This window comes from Agrilus planipennis, unplaced genomic scaffold (genome assembly GCF_000699045.2).
Source record: "Agrilus planipennis isolate EAB-ADULT unplaced genomic scaffold, Apla_2.0 scaffold51, whole genome shotgun sequence".
Classification (NCBI taxonomy): Eukaryota; Metazoa; Arthropoda; class Insecta; order Coleoptera; family Buprestidae; genus Agrilus; species Agrilus planipennis.
In genome coordinates this window covers 1,223,538-1,245,748 of record NW_020438915.1, presented here as the reverse complement: position 1 = coordinate 1,245,748, position 22,211 = coordinate 1,223,538, and the positions used below count along the sequence as shown (strand labels likewise).

At 31.2% G+C, this 22,211-nt stretch overlaps 5 protein-coding genes across 6 annotated transcripts in view; 2 read left to right on the top strand and 3 right to left on the bottom strand.

The window, feature by feature from the left end:
* The first annotated feature begins 490 nt into the window (after window positions 1–490).
* On the top strand, window positions 491–2,803 carry LOC108733073. The gene is made up of 2 exons (XM_018464115.1): window positions 491–615; window positions 2,075–2,803. Exons 1-2 carry the CDS (start codon window positions 515–517, stop codon window positions 2,421–2,423), a joined length of 450 nt encoding a protein of 149 aa, XP_018319617.1. The 5' UTR covers window positions 491–514; the 3' UTR covers window positions 2,424–2,803.
* Window positions 2,804–4,605: 1,802 nt separating this feature from the next.
* LOC108733002 (serine/threonine-protein kinase polo) lies at window positions 4,606–7,284 on the bottom strand. The gene is made up of 8 exons (XM_018464021.2): window positions 7,060–7,284; window positions 6,782–7,006; window positions 6,313–6,710; window positions 6,028–6,242; window positions 5,770–5,915; window positions 5,488–5,684; window positions 5,184–5,427; window positions 4,606–4,865 (listed from the first exon to the last, which is right to left on the bottom strand). Exons 1-8 carry the CDS (start codon window positions 7,141–7,143, stop codon window positions 4,671–4,673), a joined length of 1,704 nt encoding a protein of 567 aa, XP_018319523.1. The 5' UTR covers window positions 7,144–7,284; the 3' UTR covers window positions 4,606–4,670.
* An 846-nt stretch (window positions 7,285–8,130) lies between these two features.
* Window positions 8,131–12,905, top strand: LOC108733083 (UDP-glucuronosyltransferase 2B31). Its single transcript, XM_018464134.1, has 6 exons — window positions 8,131–8,471; window positions 9,122–9,541; window positions 11,387–11,597; window positions 11,657–11,894; window positions 12,018–12,237; window positions 12,297–12,905. Exons 1-6 carry the CDS (start codon window positions 8,272–8,274, stop codon window positions 12,586–12,588), a joined length of 1,581 nt encoding a protein of 526 aa, XP_018319636.1. The 5' UTR covers window positions 8,131–8,271; the 3' UTR covers window positions 12,589–12,905.
* LOC108733082 (protocadherin Fat 4) lies at window positions 12,852–18,041 on the bottom strand. Of its 2 annotated transcripts, none has more exons than XM_018464130.2 (5): window positions 17,785–18,041; window positions 16,359–16,506; window positions 13,992–15,229; window positions 13,469–13,929; window positions 12,852–13,257 (listed from the first exon to the last, which is right to left on the bottom strand). In XM_018464130.2, the coding sequence occupies exons 2-5, from the start codon at window positions 16,435–16,437 to the stop codon at window positions 12,936–12,938; spliced, it is 2,100 nt and encodes a 699-aa protein (XP_018319632.1). In that variant the 5' UTR covers window positions 16,438–16,506; window positions 17,785–18,041; the 3' UTR covers window positions 12,852–12,935. The 2 variants fall into 2 exon arrangements, with proteins under 2 accessions (XP_018319632.1, XP_018319633.1); XM_018464131.2 differs by having other exon boundaries at window positions 16,359–16,457; window positions 17,785–17,857.
* A 922-nt stretch (window positions 18,042–18,963) lies between these two features.
* The window catches only part of LOC108733032 (glutamate--cysteine ligase), a 13,113-nt gene continuing 9,865 nt past the window's right edge, over window positions 18,964–22,211 (bottom strand). Inside the window, exons 6-10 of the mRNA XM_025973628.1 lie at window positions 21,908–22,162; window positions 21,013–21,210; window positions 20,745–20,930; window positions 20,218–20,399; window positions 18,964–19,978 (exon numbers count right to left, since the gene is read on the bottom strand). Of these exons, the coding sequence (XP_025829413.1) occupies window positions 19,822–19,978; window positions 20,218–20,399; window positions 20,745–20,930; window positions 21,013–21,210; window positions 21,908–22,162 (978 nt within the window). The 3' untranslated portion in view covers window positions 18,964–19,821. The remainder of the gene's footprint in view (window positions 19,979–20,217; window positions 20,400–20,744; window positions 20,931–21,012; window positions 21,211–21,907; window positions 22,163–22,211) is intronic.

Below are 22,211 nucleotides of genomic sequence, written 5' to 3'. Positions count from 1 at the left end.
AATGTACACACAAACTTACGTTTTACCTAATTTTTATTGCCGAAATTATTTATGTTTTAATGGCTTGAACTAGTTTATAGGTTTCACAAATCATAATAAACAGTTCACTAATAGAAAAAAAACGGTAACTTTTCTATACATGTAATTAAGAACGCATAAAATAAGCACCTAACCATAAATAGAATATATTTATGGTAACTGAGTTAAATAGTATTGTAATATTAATTACTTGATTAAATACTGTACGCATTTTTTTTTGTTTTAAACCACAAAAAATATATTTAATTGCTAATTTATAAATAAATATATAAAAGTAGTTACTTCAAAATGAATATAGCGGGAATATGATACATGACAGATACTGTAGGACCTAAAAATTCAAAATGTTCATGACGAATTTTGCAAGGATAAAACCGGGTCAGAAACGTAGGAGGCATGAAACTGCCTCAAGTTCCTGAAGATACCGGTTGGAATTTTTATTCGACCAACGGCTTTATTATTGACAAGATCTACAATGTGGACATTTTTTGTTTCAATTTTTGTTTGCGGAGTTTGTTTTGCCGAGCGAATTCAATATGCAACAGCAATGCCAGTGGAAGTGCCAGAAATTGAAAGGTATTTTTTACACGTAACTTTTTTTTAATTGGGTGAGTTCTTCTTTTGTTTTTGAATTTTAACTAGCGCTAATCAAAAATCTTTTTTATTTCAATTTATTATAGCTTAAAAAAATATAAAGCGATCTCAAATCCAATTCACTATGTCACGTGTAGCGATATTAGTTAGGTGCATTTTACATGACTCGATTTTACTTAAGTTTTGGAATCGAATACGTGTAATTCAAAAAATATATAAACATTAAACAGCAACTGTTTTTCTCGCATTCCTTGTAAAACATTTTTTTTTAATAACAAAAATAACTGGGTTTGTTTTCCTAAATTATTTGTTGGTCTTCACGTTATTATTTCGACCCTATAAGAGAGAAACTCTGTTAAAATACGAGTAACATACCTGAAAGGGTTGAGACACTATTGTAGAGACTTTTATTAGTAAAATAAACAGTTTTTATTTTTCTCATTAAGTAGATTTTTTGAATTTTTATTTTGCAAACATTTTAAACGTATGTAAAAAATACTCTTCCGTTTGTTAGAAGAAAATGAAAAATATACCACAAGGAAAAAAATACTGTTGCATGCTCATACATTATACATATGTATATAGCTTTACAGTAACTTGCATTGTATATGTTACTGTATTGTAAATAGAAATTCATCATAGTAAATCAGATTTGAACTCGCGATGCCCTTGCTAAGTTGACCACTTCACTTAAAGATCCGTTAAATACTTGGGTGTAAGGTGTAAACTATTTATTATCTCTTGTACAAATTCCACAACACTATTCCTGAAGAATTATTCTTTTATAATACGTAAAATCATTAAAATTAAAATTTGAATTCTTTTTCTGAATTATTAAAGGATATCATAAAAACGAAACGATTTAGGGTCCATTGAAGTATCATGTAAAAGTAAAAAAATTCATCGTAATTTTAGCAGCATCTTTAAAGTAAGACAATGTAAAAAAATTACCCCCTCCCTCACAAAATAATAAAATTATAATAGACTTTTATATCTTCAAGCTTTTATAAATTGAAGCAAAACGCAAAAAAAGAAAAGATTTAGGAAAGGGAATTACTATCACCCCTCAGACAATAATAAAGTTATATCTTCATTTTTTTTTTTTAATTGAATGAAAATACAAAAAATAAAAGGTTTAGGGATCATTCAAGTATGTAAATAAATTTGTTGTAATTGTAGTCTAGCCTTTTCAAAAAAAAAAAATAACAAAAACTAAGTTAGACCCTCCGCTTACCTCTACAGCAAAATAAAGCAACAAAATTATCACCCTATCTTAAAGAATAATAAAATTATGTATCAATTATTCGATTACGATATAATGTAAGATACTAAATTTTACGCAGGTAAGTTACGATAACATCCCTTCCTCTTATTTATGTGATTATATAACTGCTGAAAAAAACCTATTCTTGTATTTTTGAAAATCATTTTCTATTTTTAGATTATATCCACCCGTGGATAGTCCTAGACCGTTTTTTAATTCGATTGGGGACCTAATTGGTTCAACAGGATTTTTACCAATCGAAATAAATGTTCCCGATACAATCACCAATTTAATCAACGGAATACAATCGATTAGTGGAGGAAACCCAATTGGAAATGGAGTTATACTAAACTCACTAGTACAAAGATTTCCTTTTCTGCAAAATTTTAGACCTCGTCCTAATGCATCGCCTTACATTTTTTTAATTTTGCCAAATCCTAACAGAAAATGGGATAATGGTAACATAAAAAATGCCCTTTATCCTTTTGATCCCAATAGCGAGGAATATAGTATGTTTTACCCTTAATGAACTAATTTTCTTATTAATTAATACACACAGTGGGGTAATTAATTAAAATAAAAACGTTGCTCTGGCAAATGGATGGTACTTGTAATTAGTCAATTTTGAGTAACTGACGAATCATCATGTACCTACCCTTTTGACCTACATAAAAAAGCGTATACATATATATAGTATACTTTACCTTTATCTTATTTATTTATTTATTCCTTAATTAGTAGACAGTTTGTAGGGTAGCATTTATCATACATAGACTAAAATACAAATACCGATTGCATCATATGTAATTTAGCTAATTAACAAATAATGTAGGTATCTAATATAAATAATAAAATAGTAAATAGTGTTAACGAAGTATTTAATACACTTCTCGACAACTGTTTCGACTGAAGAATCATTTTCAAGGGTATAACAATATTGTTTACACTCTTGAAACAATATACTGTTATTTTTAAAACATGTTTCATGAAAACTCATCTACTTATAGTTTGTTTTAAATAATGTAGTATATTAATACGTATTTTAACTTTAGTATTTCAAAATGTAAGAAACAAATTCAGAAGAATTAACATATAAATCATTGTGCCTAAAAGTGACCACAAGGTGCTGCTTATTGGAAAAAGTTTGTTTTATAATTATGATAGAAACGAAGACACCTAAACTCTCCTTTTTAATATTATATATAAAAAAAATATGAGTGCTGTCAGCACAGGGCAAAGTAGTATTACGTAAATGAAAGTTACTACCAACAATTTCTTATGCTGAAGTGTACGATGTGTTGCTTACCTATTTGAAAACAATTCCTTTAAATTTTAATAATTGATTACTATACATCTATTAAAAAACCATAATGGCCGACTTCAGTGACAATGCGACAACAATTGAAAAAGAATGATGGCCGACAACTGCAACAATTAAAAAAAATGATGGCCGACAACTGCAACAATTAAAAAAATGATGGCCGACAACTGCAACAATTAGAAAAGAATGATGGCCGACAACTACAACAATTAGAAAAGAATGATGGCCGACAACTGCAACAATTAGAAAAGAATGATGGCCGACACTACGTCACAGTGGAGCAATAAAAATGGCCGGAGGCATGGGAAGAACTAGTTTCAATAAAAAAAATGCCTACAATTTCAAACATCAGTTAATGTAACCGTACATAGAAATATCCAGTTTTTGCTGTTTTAATTTTTTTCAAGCAACCATTAAAAACATCCAAAATCACCATACATAAATTTTAAATAAAAAGCCCTACCTTTTCTTATATTTCTTAGATGATAGATCCTGTTTTCTAATTCACAATTCACTTTACAGCAAACCCAACCAATACTTGACTTAAATGCACGATCATGAGCAGGATTATTTAAAAAATAAACAACTTTGACAGTTAATTTTATTCTTTGTTGAATAGATGCTGCCACCTAAATTAATTTTCTTTAATCTACACACTTAAAAATAAAATAAAAATGCTACTAGCGCCCTCTTATAGAATTGAGCTTACATATAAACTTTAAAATTATTAAAATTTTGAATTTGTTAATACTTTAAAATAGAATAAAACAGAAATATTCCAAAAATTGTCAATAACTATTCCTTTTAAATTTAAGATTACAATTTGAAAATTGTAATATTTTAAGATACATAATGCTAACAAAAAATGAGTGAAAATAAATCTTACCTTAAAAGGAAATTTCATAGGGGCAGGATCGGCGATAAGAGCTTATACAATGCTAATTTTTTGAGGATTGAGAAAATGATAGTATTAATCACATTAATTGCTTTTATTAACTAATTCTTTCAAAGTAAATGGAAACATCATAGTCTTTTACATCCATGACAGAAACGAAAACACAATTATTAAAATTAAATTCATTCTTTTCTCCATTACAAATGTAACAAGAGACGTACAAAATGCTTATCAGACTTTTAAGATATACACAGTTACATTGAATAAGAAAAACTGAATGAACGAAAACAACAACTTCTTTCTCTTTTTTTTTTTTCGAAAAACCATTTAAAAACTGAAGTTACGTTTTGAAAATCAAGAGAAACACAGTAAACATAACTTTATGAACTACAAATTGCTATTTATACATATTATTAAAAAATTCAGCTCTATTACACTTGTTTAGTGTTAATCATAGAACAAATGACGAAGAGGAAAGCTAAAAATCTTTCAACAAAAATAAATACTCGTTTTGTTTTCTTTGATCAGTCTTAACACTAACGCGTTGAATGAATACTTCATTTGTTTTCGTTTTCCAAAAGTACTGTTATTTTATCGCGTGCGTATTTCATCTTTTCGTAAAGGGCTTTCGAATAGCCGTGCTTTTCAAGGGTTGAAAAACGGAATGTCCTAAATGACTTGTCTTCGTCTATATAAGTTATGGCACCCATCAGTGGACACATTATTATTTTCGTGTGATTACTAAAATTAATCTAGAAACAAATAATGAGATAAGAAAATTTCTCACACATTTTTTATAATAAATCAAAAAGTAAGTGGTTTAGCAAGCAAAGCCTTTTCAATTACTAGACTTTGTTCTGTTGAAAAAAATCAGGAATGTAGAATTAATTTGAACTACTTATCTTAATGAAAATGCAAATATTTTAAATAATTTGGAAACAATGTAGACAAGAGCATTCTGCAACTAAACTAATATAAAATAATAATGTAAAAAATAGTTATTTTGTTGTTACTTCAAAACAGCAATTGTTCAAAGGAAAGGGAAATTGAGGGGTTCTCTAAGAACTCACTTGTACTGTGCCATTATTAAGTTGCATCAAAACTCCAGAAGTAGACCTACACCACTGGAACAAATGGGGTATACGAGACATGTTATCAGTCTCCTTTACGACATTTTCTCCAGCTTTGACCAAATGTTCTTTCATGTAACGACCGAAATAAGACAACAATTTCACTTTCTTCTCTAAAAATTCTGGATAATTGTTAATGGTGAAATAAGTCTCTTTACCATTTTTATCAATAAAGTGGACATTTCTAAAACAAAAAATCTTATAAGGAATTGTTGAGAAAATAAAGTGAGAATTTATTCCTTACATGCCATTTGGAAGCATAATAAGCTTTGTGGTATCATTGAACATCACTCCAACACCTTCATCGCATAGCTGATATCCAAAACCATATTTGTCTGAGTAGTCAACCCATTTTGAAATCCAATAAAGGGGCTGAGCTGCAGGATCAGTCATTTCATCACCCAATTTTACAACTTTTGGTTCTTTATTGCTCTTTAATACCTAATCATATGTGGATAACATGCATCTAATTAATGTTCCATATGGAAAGCACTTATTTAAATATTGTTTTATTTTCCACACATACCCGTAAAATCATCTTCTTCAGTGTATCCAAACTTTCAGCTGGATCAAACTCTTGGATGACATTTTCAGACACTTTAACTGCCCCACGAGCAGCAATGGAATACCTGGCATTCTTTTGAGGTGATGGGTTATCATTCATTATGTTTTCTAGAAGAAATGTATAAAACATTCTTAATTAATTTGGAGTTATCTCTATCCTAATCTACTAGTGATATCTACTGATGTCATTTTGTTTAGAAAAATAGGTAAATTTCATTACCTGGAGTAATTACTACCAATGGTACTCGAGGTTTCTCCACTGCATTAAATAATGGGGCCATCGTAAGTGTACTAACAGGCAGTGAAGGAGGAAGATACCCATTGATAATAAAATCATGATTAATTAACTGTTGCACCTTTGGACGAGATTTGGGTTCTGGTTGTAACATAAGCATGATCATGTCTCTTGCAGATTGACTTATGGTGGGAGACAATCTACAATAATCAATTATGAATCAACTATTCATTGCACAAATAATTTTTATTCACAATATGTATTAAATACCTATAGTCACATTTCTTTATCTTGGAATATGTTTCTTTTAAACTGTCTGTTTCAAATGGTGGCTTTCCAAAAAGTAAAGTGTACATAATACATCCAATTGACCAAACATCAACCTCAAAGGAGTGACCCTTCTTAGTTAATATTTCAGGAGCTATGTAATTGGGAGTTCCACACAATGTATCTTTTCTCTCCCCATCAAATTTAATCTTTGCAGCTAGCCCAAAATCTCCTATTTTTACATGAAGATCATCATTTAAAAACAAATTTCCTAACTTCAAATCGCGATGTATGATTTTATTAAAATGCAAATAGCTCACACCACTCAGTATTTGTTTCATATAAAAGCGAGTTTCAGGTTCTGTTATAGTTTTTCTACGTCTCTGAAGTTCCATCATTGACTAGAATACATTTGAATTAAAAAGCATCCTTATTAAAGTTAACTTTCATCTAACCAAAGACAGTAACTTACCCTTCTCCTACACAACTCTAAAACAATATACACATTTAAGTTATCTTCAAAGAAGCTATGAAATCCCACGATATTTTTGTGTTTCAGTGTTCGATGAATACTTATTTCTTGAGTCATCTTTTCTCTCTGATTTTGTTTAGATATAATTTTCTTGGAAACAATTTTTCCTGCGTAAGTTGCATTTCTTGCCATGTCTGTAATCTCGTAGCATTTGGCAAATCCACCCTATGTAACAGATTATACACAAAACGCCATTTCTAGATTAATAGCAAACATACCTTTCCAAAGAACCTTCCTTTCTTGTACGATATCTTCGTGTTCGAATCATAAATGATATTAGGGATTTCTTTTTCATCTGACATTTTAAATTATTTTCTAGTCAATAAAATCTAATAAACACAAAATTAAACTACTAAATTAAAACCGAAAACCATTCGAACTCGTTGACTTCGGTGTTATGAACCTGAGAACGTTAAAGGCAGTTAGAAGGTTTTGAATAGATAACCGTTATTTCTTTAAATTTCCAATGCTACTTCTAACCTATTGACGCATAGGGAAACTAATGATAAATTAAGACAGGAAACGTAATTATCATGCTCTCTCTACGATAGATGGCACATCATGTACTTCTTGTTCATTTAAATTTAAATTATATGTGCGCGAAAAAAATATTACAGCTTCTTTTCTATATTTTGAAGTAACTTGTCCAGAATTAGTTTTTTACCCAATACGAGCTAATTTTTACTTATTTTATTCATTTCTTATACACTATAATAGTGGATTTAGTTAATAAATAGATAAAACTTATTTATGTATGTATTGGAATATTTATTACCCCCATTTAAATACCTTTTTGTCAATTTCTTATCTATATTTGAGTCAATTGCACACAATAAACGTATATTAGATATACACAAAGTAAAAAGGTAAATTCCTTTTGTAAAATGCCTTTCGAACGTGTTCAGTATTCAGTAGGTATATCTGTAATAGTACATTAATTAATGCGAATGTTTCATACATACATATCTAGCAAAGACCTTGATTTATAAATATCATTACAGTTTGTTCTCGCATCTGCAAAATAAAAATGCAGTTAATATGCATTTAAAGACTGCTTTATACTGAAGATTTTTAAATATATTTTATGGGACTGAAACGGAGTTATTATTGGTAGAAAAGTAGAAATAGAAAATATTTGCTTATCATAAACAATGTACTTGTGGATTATTTTAATTTTCAAGAAAGTCAGATGCAGTTACTATAAAACTGCTTTTATCATTACAATAAATCCCCTTCCTTGAACTCCGTCTAACTACCAGATAGCATTTTTTTAATGTCCCCTTGTATTTATTAATGCAATCTTGTGATTTGTGCGCAATTCTTTAATTACCTTTACGCACCTTTTATAAGTTTAATATTTCTTTCAATAACTTATTATAACATTACTAAACTTTTCTTTGATTGGTTGCGTTATTTATTCAAATCCGGTTATGAATTTGATTGTTTCTTTTACTGCTTTAATTATATTTATTTTTGTGCCTGTTGTGAGTAATTATAGAATTTTAGCATTAATTCCATACAATGGAAGAAGTCACTTCATCATGTTTGAACCCCTTCTTAAAGAATTGGCTTCCAGGGGACACGAAGTTGATGTTTTGAGCCATTTTCCACAAAAAGAAAAAATTCCGAGGTTTGTACACTATTTTTATTATGCCATACGTATTTTCCGCTCTGCTAATGTTGATATAAATAATTCGATGAAAATATTTTAGAAATTTTTAACAATTACATCTGAATTTCATATTATAAATATATATTACAAAACTGATACAGATGCGTAGTTTTTCTATCTGAAATGCGAGGCTTGAAGGACGTAACACTGACGAATTTGGAATGCTTTCGTTTCTTTGCTTTTATAACTAAATTTGTAGTTGAAAGAAACTAAAATAAATCAAATATCAGCGCAATTTACATCTTAATAAATTTTGTAGCAAATTAATATCAAAGATAAATAATTAAATAATACCTTCATCGTATTTACATATAATAATTGCGAAGTTATAAAAGATAAACACGTAAACTCTACTTAATAGTTTACAGTGTTTGTAAATGTAGCGAAATCGCTGCAAAAATTATAAAGTAATGATAAATATACTTGCATATAGATAAGTATTCAATCTTTGCATAGATATTTGCTGCAGTCCGATCAATTCGAGAATAATATTGAAATACTTATAAAATAAAAGTTATGATATGATACTAGGTCAAATAATATTCATTATATTTAAGTTTCGAAATTGCCTAACACCCTTCATCTTTTAAGATAATTTTCCTTTACAGATATACCGATTACAGTTTAGTAGGAACCCTCCCAGTGTTAGTGGGCAATGTAAGCTACGATTCAATGACCCATACGTTCTTCTTATCGTTTTTACGAATGGTTTTGAGTGATTATGGATTGGATATTTGCAAGACAATTTTTAATTCTGATGCTGCCACTGCTCTAAGAGATTCAAAAAATTCTTACGATCTCATCTTAACCGAAATATTCTTCTTCGACTGTATGTACGGTTTTTCTCACCATTTTAATGCCCCTGTGATCGCCATATCAACTAACGTCGATTTTCCCTGGGGTGCCAGTAGAATAGGGAACCCCACGAATCCATCGTATATTCCAAACTATTTTCTTTCGTATCTCAGTAAAATGAGTTTGTGGGAAAGAACATGGAATACCATTTACTATGGTATTACATGGATTTAGTGAGTATTTCTTAAATTACAAATTAATAACCATAAATCGTTTAAATGATACACAATAAAGCGTCGACACATCATGCTCCGATAACACGAAACTTAAAAAACTATTGTTCCTTGAAACCTCTCCTACATAAAACTATACTCGTACTCACCATACTCCAAAATGCGCTCCTGATGTTATCACGAGATGTAAATTACTGAATTAGCCAAAAGAAGTGATTGTTAAGTAAGAAAGTGCATAAAAAGAAAATCCATACACAAAAAAGCGCTTGTAAAATTATGACGAGAAAAAAATTAGTAAATTTGCCAAAAGGGGTGATTTTTATGTTTAAATGTGCGTAGAATTTACCACTGTCTAGAGATCTGGTGCTGTACCAAATTAAGGTACTACAGTGTTGTAATTGGCTAAAGTAATAGAAAAATCTGTAAACGAAAAAGCGCTCGTGAAGTTATGACGAAATGATACTTAATAAATTATCCAAAACGGGTAATTATTATGTTAAAAACTACGCAGAATTTACTGGTAGTAAAAGATTTTGCCTGCGGTTTGAAATGGAGTTTGTACGATGTTAAAAGTGGCTAAAGTAATGAAAACATAACGTGCACAAAAAAGCGCTCCTCAAATTACGACGATATGAAAATTAGTCAATTACCCAAAAGGAGTGATTATTATGTTAGAAAGTATGTAGAATGTAGTGATTCCAAGAGAATTTGAGTACCGTTTTAAATAAAGCTTCTATTACGTTATTATGTTCCGAAACAATGAAAAACCCATACACGAAAAAGCGCTCGTTAAATTACGACAAGACGAAAACCAATAAATTAGCCGAAAAGGGTGATTATTATGTAAGAAAGTACGTGAAATTTATTAGTATGGAGGGATTTTAGGTGCGGTTTAATATGGAGGCTGTATGGTGTTATAACTAGCTAAAACAATGAAAACATACGTACACAAAAATGCGCTCGTCAAATTACAACGATATAAAAATTAATAAATTAGCCAAAAGAAGTGATTATTATATTAGAAAGTACGTAGAAGTTAATGGTTGCAAGGGATTTTGAGTACCGTTTCAAATAGAGCTTCTACTACGTTATTATATTCTGAAACAGTGAAAAAGTCTATACAAGAAAAAGCGCTCGTTAAATTACTACAAGATGAAAACCCATAAATTAGCTGAAAGGGATGAATACTATATAAGGAAGTACGTAAAATTTAGTGGTATCAAGGGATTTTAGGTGCGATTCGATTTGGAGGCTGTATGGTGTTAAAACTGGCTCAAACAATGAAGACATGCGTACATAAAAAAGCGCTCGTCAAATTACGGCGATTTGAAAATTAGTAAATTAGCCGAAAGAAGTGATTATTATGTTAAAAAGTACGTAGAACGTAATGGTTCCAAGGGATTTTGAGTATTATTTCAAATAGAGCTTCTATTGCGTTATTATATTCTGAAACAGTGAAAAAGTCTATACAAGAAAAAGCGCTCGTTAAATTACGACAAGATGAAAACCAATAAATTAGCAGAAAGGCATGATTATTAAGTAAGAAAGTACGTAAAATTTAGTAGCGTCAAGGGATTTTAGACGCAGTTTGATATGGAGGCTCTACGGTGTTACAGCTGGCTAAAGCAATAAAAACATACGAACACAAAAATGCGCTCGTGATATTAGGACGAGATGGTAATTGCTGAATTAGCCAAAAGGGGTGATTCTTGTATAAAATTATACGGAGAATTTAGTGGTTCCAATATATTTTGGATACGGTGTCAAATAAAGCTGTAATCTTCCTCGTATCTTCTTCATTTACATTTTTTTTAATTATTAAATAGCTTTTTATTGTTATTCAAGTTATGGTATATATGGATTGGAATATGGTACACAACTTACACGAAATTTCTTCAACGACCAATCCATGCCTTCTCTAAGCAACCTGATTTCGAACAAAACAAGTTTGATATTCATAAATACACATTTTAGTATCAATTACGTTTCTCCAAAAGTACCAAACTTTATTGAAATTGCAGGGATACATATTAATCCGCAGAGACCACTACCACAGGTAAGTTTGTAGCAAAAAATAAATTAATTATTACTTAAAATTTATTTTTTTGATTGTAGAATTTACTAAATGAGTTAAATATTGGCGATAATTATAAGGGTGTTGTTTATATGAGTTTTGGTTCACTCATTGCAGTAGAAACTCTTCCTTTAAACATTTTACGATCATTTTTCGATTCCTTTAAAGAATTGCCCTACAAGGTCTTATTCAAAGGGCCTCGGGAAAAACTTATTAGCAAAGTCAATGTCCCCAGTAACGTACATTTCGAAAAATGGATGCCACAAAGGGACATATTATGTAAGTAAGAGACCAATGAACTGTTAATTAAAATAATCTATTAACGCGTAACTTCCTTGATAATTTTAATCAAAACATCACCCTCCGTACTTTTATAGTCATGTTTTCTGGTACATTGTTTAGGTCATCCTAACGTAAAACTATTTATATCTCATGGGGGACTAATGGGGACTCAAGAAGGAATATACTGCGGAGTCCCTACTCTGGGACTTCCAATATTTGCAGACCAAGAATTAAATATTGCAAATTCTCAAGCTAGAGGACTAGCATTAAAACTGAAGTTTAACGAAATCACCAAAGAATCATTCTTGACAGCTGTTAGAACACTTTTAGAAGATCCCAGGTAAAAATATCAATCTCATTATTGAGTTTTCTAAGAGTTATATTTAAAATTTTCTGCAGTTACAAAGAAAATGCAGAAAAAACTTCTAAACTCTTTCGAGACCGACCTCAATCGGCCCTGGATACGGCCCTGTATTGGACAGAATATACTTTAAAATATAAAGGAGTCCCACATCTCAGAAGTGTCTCAGCAGATTTAGCCTGGTACCAATATTACCTAATCGATGTGGCATGTGTCATTATTTTTGTAATTTTTTCCTTAACAACATTGTGCCGCATCGTGTTGAAGAAAATTAGAAAAGTTTTATCAAAACGTGCTTTTAAAATGCCGGATGTTAAGAAAAAAAATTAAGTACAATAAAAATTAGCTAATCCATATTTCAAAATCAAAAAATTGCGTAAAAACATTTTATTTTTAATACTGATAACAAATTTGTACAAAAAACATTATTTATTTATACGTAATAAAACTCAAAAAATATTTATCTAAAAGTATACGGTTAAGTTCATATTGTCTGATACTTTAGGGGACCTGATATTAATATCTGATACACTTTCGTCGCCCTGAAAGAAAAGATTTTTATGTATCGCTGCACTTACACACAAGAACATGTATAAAAAAATTACCACCTTGTTCTTTTACCTGAATTAATAAAGAAATAAGTTGGATTTTTTTTCTAATATAAAACACATTTCTTGTTAACTTTTTAACGACAAAATAACCCTCAATAAAATAATCAATAAACTGTTACTTACCTTTTTGTCCTCCCAATTAAGTCTTTTATTGGGAGAAGCGACAGGGTTCCTCGAAGACCAAAAAGGGGGTTGTGGTGCGGGATGTACTTTAGGACTAGGTTTACGTCTATCTGACGAAGCACCACGTTCGTCTGATTTACTGCAATGAGCTTTCGGGACTTCTTCAAAAGCGTTGATTATGTTGGGCATTGATTTGGTGTTAGTTTTTCCGGAGGTATGAGATCTCGCAGAGGGTAACAGTCCCTCTTGGTGGGACTTGCGTTTGCTAAGAATAATTAAAGTGATAGACATAGTTTAAAGCAATATAAAAATAAAACGTAAAGAAAGTATTGATTTTCTATCGATTGATGTGACATATGGTAAGACACCAATGAGAGTTATTTCACTTTGAAATCATTAATTTATAATATCTATTTGTCCCCTGTAAACCAAGCAGTTTCTACGACAACAAATTATTGACTATTTTTGAAACTTACCTTTTCATGATGTAACATATTAAAATAAATATGACAAAGCCTAAAAGTAGCAGCAAAGTGCCAAGTCCTGCCAACATAGTAGAGCTACCCCAGGTAGTGTCCTTCTGTTCGATTATTTCGGAGGACTTTTTGACATGAAAATATACCGTAACTGGTACAGACGCTTCGTGTGGTGGATCGGCATCATCTTTTGCAGTTACTAATAACGTTACAACTCCCTTCAAGTTAACCAATGGGTCTTTAAGTTTCAATTCTCCATTAGGAGTTATATAAAATAAGGACGCGTTGCTTCCGTTCAAGGAAAGTGACAATTTGTCGTTTATATCACCGTCTTTCACTTCGATTTTGCCAATCGAATCGACAAATTTTTCGGTGACAAAGAATTCGTAAATGGGATATCGGAACCGCGGCTCCCATTCGTTCACATCTTTCACTGTGATATTAACAGAAGCGGAATCATTCTAAAAACCAAATTTCGATAAAAAAAAGAACATCAACGACCACCTGCTGTAGGGAGTCTCACCGTTTTCCCATCTGTAGCGAACACCTTAAAGAAATATTCGTCAGTTTTCTCATAATCTAAACTTTTCCTCAACGCTACTTCTCCCCGAGGATTAATGGCAAACGTTTCTAAAATATCCTTGTTTGAAACGTAGTACTTTAAGTCTTCTCCGGGTCTATTTGTAGCCAGCACACCTATGACTGTGCATCGAGGTGTGGATTCTGGAACGACGATTTCAAAAGATCTTTTTAGAAAAGAGACTCTGCCTTCCAAAAAAGGACGGGAAACTGTCAACGTTGTAAGGGCGTATCTATCAGGATTATCATGTTGTGTAGCCCGAACGACCAAAGTCTTCGGATAAACCGGATCTCCGTTTAAATCTAAACTTTTTTTCACTTTCACTCGCGCACTCAGTTTATCGATATTGAAATGTTTGTAATCATTATCGTCACTGATAAAATCGTAAACTATTGTTGCATTTATGCCAACATCTTGATCATAAGCTTTAATTTCACTTGGAAGTATTTTCAGTTGGGTTCCTGTGTTAGCAATGGTCTCAGGCACAGAACTGGAATATTTTTCGTGATTGAATTTTGGATTTTGATCGTCAGCATCTAAGACATTTACTGTAAGAATTGTGTCGGAATATTTTGGAGGCTCTCCCGAATCCATTGCGCGAATTTTAACATCGAATTTTTTTAATTTTTCGTAATCTAATGGCCTTTTCAACACAAGGGTCCCTTCCATTTGGTTTTCGAACTCGAAAAAGTCAGAATAAGGCCCGGGAAGAACCGAATATAAAACGGTTGAAAACTGAGGTGATTGATCTGCGTCAATGGCATGCACCCCTCGAAGCACCCTCGTTCCTACCACAGTTACTTCGGATATATTGAGTTTGTAAGGGGCTTTTACAAAAATAGGGTAATTGTCATTGACATCAGTGACTCTGATGGTGACTGGAATTACGAAACCTGAACCAAAAGTGTGCACTCTTTCGCAAATTACGTTTAAAAACACAGAAGAAGGACCGTCAATTCCTTCTTTATCCAGTTGATGTTTGAGAGTGAAATTTTTTGATCCTGGTATAATCGTAACAGGACCTTTCGACTCCTCTAAATGAAGTACAATATCGCCCCCAGGACCTGGATTACCTACTATATTTAACTGACCTATTATTGATCCCACAGGACTATTTTCTGGTATTATTATATTTTCGCGGGTAGAACCGTTTTCCAAAAAACAACGGTTGTCCAAAAGTTCTAGAAATGAGAAACATTCCGTCAAACAACAATTGAAATATGATGGCTAATTGATTTCATAATTAGGAACGCCTAACGAAAATTTATTTAAACACAGAAGCAGTAAATGCCACAGGATATACTTTGACAAACTAAATAAATATCTATATAAAAAAGCATTTTATAAAATTATTTAATTATTACCCGAATTCAAACGTAATATAGGATAAAAAATATACAGGGTCTATATAAACTAATTAAAACTAAAATATTAATAATTTGGCGTTAAATTTTCTTGTAAATTATAACTGAACAATAATTAATGTTTTTCATGGAAAATTTTTTATTCTATCAAATATGTGTTGTCTGTTTCTATGTTCTTGGATTTCGGATTCATTAAAAATAGTTTGTCTTAAAAACAGTTCTTAATTCACCGGATACTTTAACAAAAAGGAACTACGGTTGAAGAATATATTTCGCTTCGGTGCTTGTCTGGTGAATGTATGAAAAATTTTACAAGTTAGGTATCTTNTTCCGTTATGCGATGTGTCTACTTATTACTGTGATAATCGTAAATAAGAAAAAAAACAAATGTTCTGTTACTTTTGAGATCATAGTAAAGGAGCAAAAATTTTAACCAAAAAAACAAAATTTATCCCATACTACTTGAATATGAATACTTTTTTTTTTAATTTTAACACAAAAAACAAACAGTATCAGCAGAAGTTACTCAAAAAATTATAATGAAAAGATATCGTGGTTAATTCAAGAGCTCATCTATTTCTGAACAAACAGCCCCTTAAATAATAATTTCTCAATATTTTCTTACTGCAAACAGGTAAAGGAACACGATGTTAATCAATACTTGATACTTTAACAAAAAGGAACTACGGTTGAAGAATATATTTCGCTTCGGTGCTTGTCTGGTGAATGTATGAAAAATTTTACAAGTTAGGTATCTTTTTGATAAATGGCAAAACGTTTCAGAAAAGAAGAACCGTAAATAATTAAATCATTTCATCCTCCTAAAGAAACTGGTAACTTCTCGCATTTCATTCTGTTATAACAAGCTAAAACTTTATCCAAATGAATAGTAGTAATAAAAATTAATTATAATGGTAAATTAGTAGTGTTAAAGACGATTGCATACCTTGCAGATTCATTTGCTGTACTTGTAAAATTAAGAAGAAAATGATGTAAGTGTTGGTGTTACGACACCATAAATCCATTTTTCATTTAAATAAACCATCTACAAAGAAAATACTTCGCTAATTAATAGGAACAATCTGGTCGCATTTCTACAAAATAATTTAATTAGGGAGAATCTGAACTTAAGTAAAAGTAGCGAAAATAATTTCAAATTTAGAGAATAGTCAGGAAAAAGAACGTGAAACCACATAGTAATCTACCTAAAAATAAGCGAAAGAATACGCCTAATCTTAGGCATATACTTTTTTCGCGATGATTTCAACAATTTATTTTTTAATTTTAAGTTTTCTAAGTAATAATTTTCTAATTATAATTAAGACTAAATATCATGTCATCTAATATTCGATATTTTATATTTTTATCACTGGTATTTGTTAAATGTGTTCATTTCAAAACGTGTAAAAATTAAACTACGACTACTTGATAATAACTTTTAAAATTGCTCTACCAGTCGAAAATTTTCTTAATAAAAATGTAAAATCTTAATTAGTTTTTATGTTGTGAGTACTATGGCGAGTCATTTGCCAATCTGAAAGAAAATTGACCCGAATTAAGTGAAGGTATTTTTACGCCTTTCTTTCTTTTTGTTCGGTTTACGCATTTTAATAGATGTTCATTATGAATTTCTAAAAAAGCGTATCCTAACGGAAATGCATCAACAGTGAAGCATCACCCATTATTTAAATCAGCATTATGAAACTGGCTGATAATGGGAGCATGTCGGAGAGGTAAACGAGCTGCTAGAAATATAAGTCCATTCAACATATTGCATCTACTGTTTTATTAATACAAAAGAAAAATGTTGTAGCCATTCCCCAAAGGGATTTCATATTAAATTAATTCCATTTGAATCATTTGCAAACAAAAATTAAACTACTTGTATATTCTAAACTTTTTATATATTGTTGCATTTATGCCAACATCTTGATCATAAGCTTTAATTTCACTTGGAAGTATTTTCAGTTGGGTTCCTGTGTTAGCAATGGTCTCAGGCACAGAACTGGAATATTTTTCGTGATTGAATTTTGGATTTTGATCGTCAGCATCTAAGACATTTACTGTAAGAATTGTGTCGGAATATTTTGGAGGCTCTCCCGAATCCATTGCGCGAATTTTAACATCGAATTTTTTTAATTTTTCGTAATCTAATGGCCTTTTCAACACAAGGGTCCCTTCCATTTGGTTTTCGAACTCGAAAAAGTCAGAATAAGGCCCGGGAAGAACCGAATATAAAACGGTTGAAAACTGAGGTGATTGATCTGCGTCAATGGCATGCACCCCTCGAAGCACCCTCGTTCCTACCACAGTTACTTNCGATACTATTTAACATAATCTTTTTCTATTTCAAAAAATTAAAAAATACTCACCTAGAACACATTTCATATAAACTTAGTAACGCAAGTACACTCTACACAGCAAAAACACATTTTTAGAATCACCTGTCCAACCGCTGTAAATTATATTATTCTTCGAGCACATTTTGCTTTTTTCGAGCGCCAAAAACCGTGTACGAATTTTGAATTATCGCAAAAGTGCGATGAAAGGAGAAAACATCGATAGTAAGTTCAACAACCACTCTTTGCAACAAAAGAACAAGTGAATATTCGTTATCGTTACCTGGCTACGTGAAAACAATTTTGTGTTCAACAACCATGCAATTAGAGCCTATGGTGTAGCAAGCAAACTTAGTGGCGCTCGATTCCATGAAAAAACCTGTTAACTCACGGAAAAGAAATTTTATGGGCTAATTGCAGTTAATTACAATTCAAAATTTAGCTAATTTACGCCTATTGGCAAATTATGGACCGCGTAAAGTTTACTAAATATTTATCTACTCGTTACTTGATTGATTGATTTATCATTTTCTATTTTTTAATATAATAATCTATATAAAGCACAGGATAGCGCAGGGTCGAGTAACTTCAATAAAAAGAAGTCATTTCTATGCTCGCGAACAATTAATTTAGAAATTCGAAAAATATTAATAAAAATGTTTGGAGTGCGGCGCTATACGGGTGCGAAACTTGGACGGTAGGCACGGCTGAACGAAAAAGATTAGAAACGTTCGAAATGTGGTGTTACCGTGGATAGAGAAGGTTAGAAATGAAGAGGTATTAGAAAGAATAGGAGAACAGAGGACTCTACGAAAGTCAAAAAAGAATAGGCGAGATAGGTTGGTAGGACACTTTCTCAGACATGAACATCTAGTCAGAGACATATTAGAGGCAGAAACGGGAGTTAGGAGGGGTAGAGGTAGACCTAGATTAGATTACAAATAGTTAAGGATGTGGGTTGTTCTAGTTTTAGGGAAATGCGAAGATTAGCTCAGGATAGGAAGGAGTGGAGGTGTGTCCAGCCAGTAACAGTAGTTTTTTATGCATATATGCGAATAAAATTATAACATAAATATTAACTGCAGATGTAATTTTTAAACAGTCATTTATTTATTATTAATAAGAAAGCTACTTACCTTTATCTGTTCAAAAATATTTTCATTTTAAAATAGGACTGACTTGTGTATGTATATTTAAAAAATGACACGATAACCCAGTTTAAATGATTCTATTTTGCCACAATTAACAAGTATAAAACAATAAAACATTTAAATATATCAGATTTATATAAGGAATTGCTATAACTACGTATAGGTATGTTATACATGTGTATATAAAACTTAGGTCCCTATCAACAAAATACTTTTGTAAAGATTAAAAAAAAAATAAAAATGATCAATATAAAACAGTGTCTTTATCATTGCAGGTAAATGCATACAATACAAAACAATAATTCATAAACAATTAGGCACTGAATTTTAAATATTGCAATATCACTGATTATTGCAATGGCAAAAACAAGATGGGCCATAATTAGGTATTCCGATGGACTAGGGGAAAATGGCCCTCATAAGTGAGTTTAATAATTTTTCTAAAAAAATATTTCTGTTATTCCTTATAATTATTCCAATAATTTCCAACATTTAGGATTACTCCAATAATTGGAAAAATGTTAGGAATTATTGAAATATTTATAAGAAACAAAACAAAAATTAATAATAAAATGATTTAGAAAACATAAACTTACTGTTATGGCGCCATATTCACACTCTTATTAATCCCAGTCCTTTCCAGCACAATTTAAATAAAACTTAATATTTACTTAATTAAAAAAGTTGTGATTATTCATATCTCTGAAATTACTCTTGCTATGTTCGACGATAACAATAATGTATAAAAGGGGGTCTATAAAAGGTTTATTTGATAAATTAAGTATCCAAAATTTCAACTAAAGTAGCTCACTAATTGTAAAACTAAATTTGCTAGCCTTATCTAATATTCTTCTGTGATCGTTTAAATGCATTTTATATTCGAACTAAAGGAAAAAAAATAATTACAATTAATTACATTTCATTCTGGACATGAAAAAACAGACGGAATGGTTTCCTTTGTTTTAGACACTGTCGAATATCCCAGTAATTCCTGACAAGGAACTTCACCGCTTTGAATTTGCTTCAACTGATTAAGAAGATCGTAATTTATTGTATCGGTCACTTTCGAGTCGTTTCTGTTGCAAAATAAAAGAAAAGCGAGCTTCATTTATCATGCAGGATATGTTAAATATTAAAAATAAATCAAGAATGTTCATTAAGGTTCCGTACACCAAAAATGTTCACTCTATCGCAATATTATTATGTATTATATTATATTATTGCAATAAAATTGTACAATGCAGTAAATAAAATAATCTGTAAGGGAACCCTCGAAGAACGATTCAAATCCTTTTTTTAATTAGATAATATTTACTTGTAATCAGGATGAGATAAGACAAACTTCCTAATCCAGGAAGCTGTGGTAAGTACGTTTCCAGACGCCCTCTGTTGAATAAGTTTAAGATACTGCTGGATAGTACAGTGGGTGTCAGCGTCCACGTCCATTCCGGTGAGGTAGTTATTTATTAAGGGCACCAATCCAGGGAACTCTCCCTCCTAGATCATACAATAACAATCTCAAATACAGTAACAAGACTAAAACTTTCACGGCGTTATTAGGACATCATGGCCGTGAGTCAGTATTGCTTTTGTCCACCAATGGAGTTAATTATCCGACGTTTCCCCAACTAGTGTAGTAGGCATCCTCATTCATAGCAATGAGTTAAACCAGCACTATATTACCTAACAATGCCAACCACACCAACTATGAATCAATGAACTCACCAAAGGATAAAAACCAATCGCAAACTACGGCCAAGAAGCCTAAATTTGAAATCTTCTTTGAACTTAAGCAAGTACCTTTTACAATCGTTAAGAGTGTTTAAAGGGTCCTTAATTTACCTTTCCATTAATTATTTCGTTAATTGTCATTGGTTCATAAACATCACAGTCACTGTTGGTTTTACCCTGCATACAATACTGATTGGCCTCGGGGGGGCTCACACAGGTCGTTATATTTTTCCTAAACCAAAACTTCTCCTCCCGACAGGCGTTACGTTTTTGGGCACGTTGCATGTTTTCATCTACCTATAAAAATTAAAAGAAGAGACCTTTTCTGCTTTTCCTTTACATAAGTAATATGACCGTAAATAAATAAAACATGCCTTACCTTGCTAATTGGGATGAGAAAATTAAGCTGATAGGAGAGGATAACGCGTGTAAGTAAAACAACAAAACAAACTATTGCCGCATTTTCAAAATCGGTAATTTGTACTTCACACGGTCTAAATTCAACCCGCCAGCCGATTGTTGAGTTCGGTGGGGGCGGTTTGAACCTCATGGTTTGCCAATTTGTTGATTGAATATTCTACAAAGTAAACATTACAATTTAAAATATTTACGAGGCTGCAATCAGAAATAAAATATTAAATTGACAAGCAGATATGTAAAAAGTATTAATTTCATAATTTGATAATAATTTATATTAGTCTGAATAAATTTTCATGTTTAATGATGTTCAAAAAGGTAATATAACTACAGCACATACATTTAAAAACTGGAAAAATTAATATGTACAAGGTAAAAACAATTAATCAATTTACAACAAAAAGTCGGCAAGCATACATTAGATATTAGCTCATCTGTAACATATTAAAAATAGATTAACATGTGTAAATAATGCGTTTATCAAGGAAAAGCAATGTCATGCATGACTGGTAAAAAATCAAATTATGTATTAATAAATATTTAATAATGAAGTACAAATAAAATGATAAGACCTTCACAGGTATGACAAACATTGGAACCTTAAGAGATAAGTCCTTACTATTATATATAAATAAAATTGAAAAATGAAATGCCTACTTTTTTAAATTTTAAGGAAAAATAACAAAAGTATTTAATTGCAAAAAGGACTATCGTAGTTATGGAAAAATAGAAAACCTCACCAAGAATTGTTTGCATTCATGTGAAACTAAATAGATTTGTTATCAAAATATTACTATAAATATACAGGATGTTCCACAACAACCTTAGGGAAACTTTACATTACTTCAAAAACTCACCTCAAAATGGTCAGTGTCCACCTCGTCGTTTTGGTGTACCTTTTCCGAAAATAGGGAGACGGTGTCCCTTATGAAAAGGTGCGCAATATGCTGCGACAACAGGTGGTCAATGTCATTCTCTCTGAGCTTGTTGTAAATCTGTTCATCATATATTAAAGGCACGTCATTGAATTTTTCGCCAACTTCAGATAAATAGGAATCGATTGAATCGTATCTCGACTTATTAATAACAAACTTGTTATTTTTGAGAGGGACCAGCCCTCTCTCTTCCTCTGTTCTACAATCAACAGAAGCTGAGATAACA

Excerpts from the sequence above, each read along its gene's own strand:
- LOC108733073 (XM_018464115.1), top strand. The coding sequence starts at position 515 with ATGTGGACATTTTTTGTTTCAATTTTTGTTTGCGGAGTTTGTTTTGCC. Across the intron at positions 616-2,074 it reads GAAGTGCCAGAAATTGAAAG|ATTATATCCACCCGTGGATA; the intron begins GTATTTTTTACA and ends TTCTATTTTTAG.
- LOC108733002 (XM_018464021.2), bottom strand. The coding sequence starts at position 7,143 with ATGTCAGATGAAAAAGAAATCCCTAATATCATTTATGATTCGAACACG. Across the intron at positions 5,685-5,769 it reads TGAAGAAGATGATTTTACGG|GTATTAAAGAGCAATAAAGA; the intron begins GTATGTGTGGAA and ends ACATATGATTAG. Across the intron at positions 5,428-5,487 it reads ATTATGCTTCCAAATGGCAT|AAATGTCCACTTTATTGATA; the intron begins GTAAGGAATAAA and ends TTTTTGTTTTAG.
- LOC108733083 (XM_018464134.1), top strand. The coding sequence starts at position 8,272 with ATGAATTTGATTGTTTCTTTTACTGCTTTAATTATATTTATTTTTGTG. Across the intron at positions 11,895-12,017 it reads GCCACAAAGGGACATATTAT|GTCATCCTAACGTAAAACTA; the intron begins GTAAGTAAGAGA and ends TACATTGTTTAG. Across the intron at positions 12,238-12,296 it reads ACACTTTTAGAAGATCCCAG|TTACAAAGAAAATGCAGAAA; the intron begins GTAAAAATATCA and ends AATTTTCTGCAG.
- LOC108733082 (XM_018464130.2), bottom strand. The coding sequence starts at position 16,437 with ATGGATTTATGGTGTCGTAACACCAACACTTACATCATTTTCTTCTTA. Across the intron at positions 15,230-16,358 it reads ACAGCAAATGAATCTGCAAG|AACTTTTGGACAACCGTTGT; the intron begins GTATGCAATCGT and ends TCTCATTTCTAG. Across the intron at positions 13,258-13,468 it reads ATATGTTACATCATGAAAAG|CAAACGCAAGTCCCACCAAG; the intron begins GTAAGTTTCAAA and ends AATTATTCTTAG.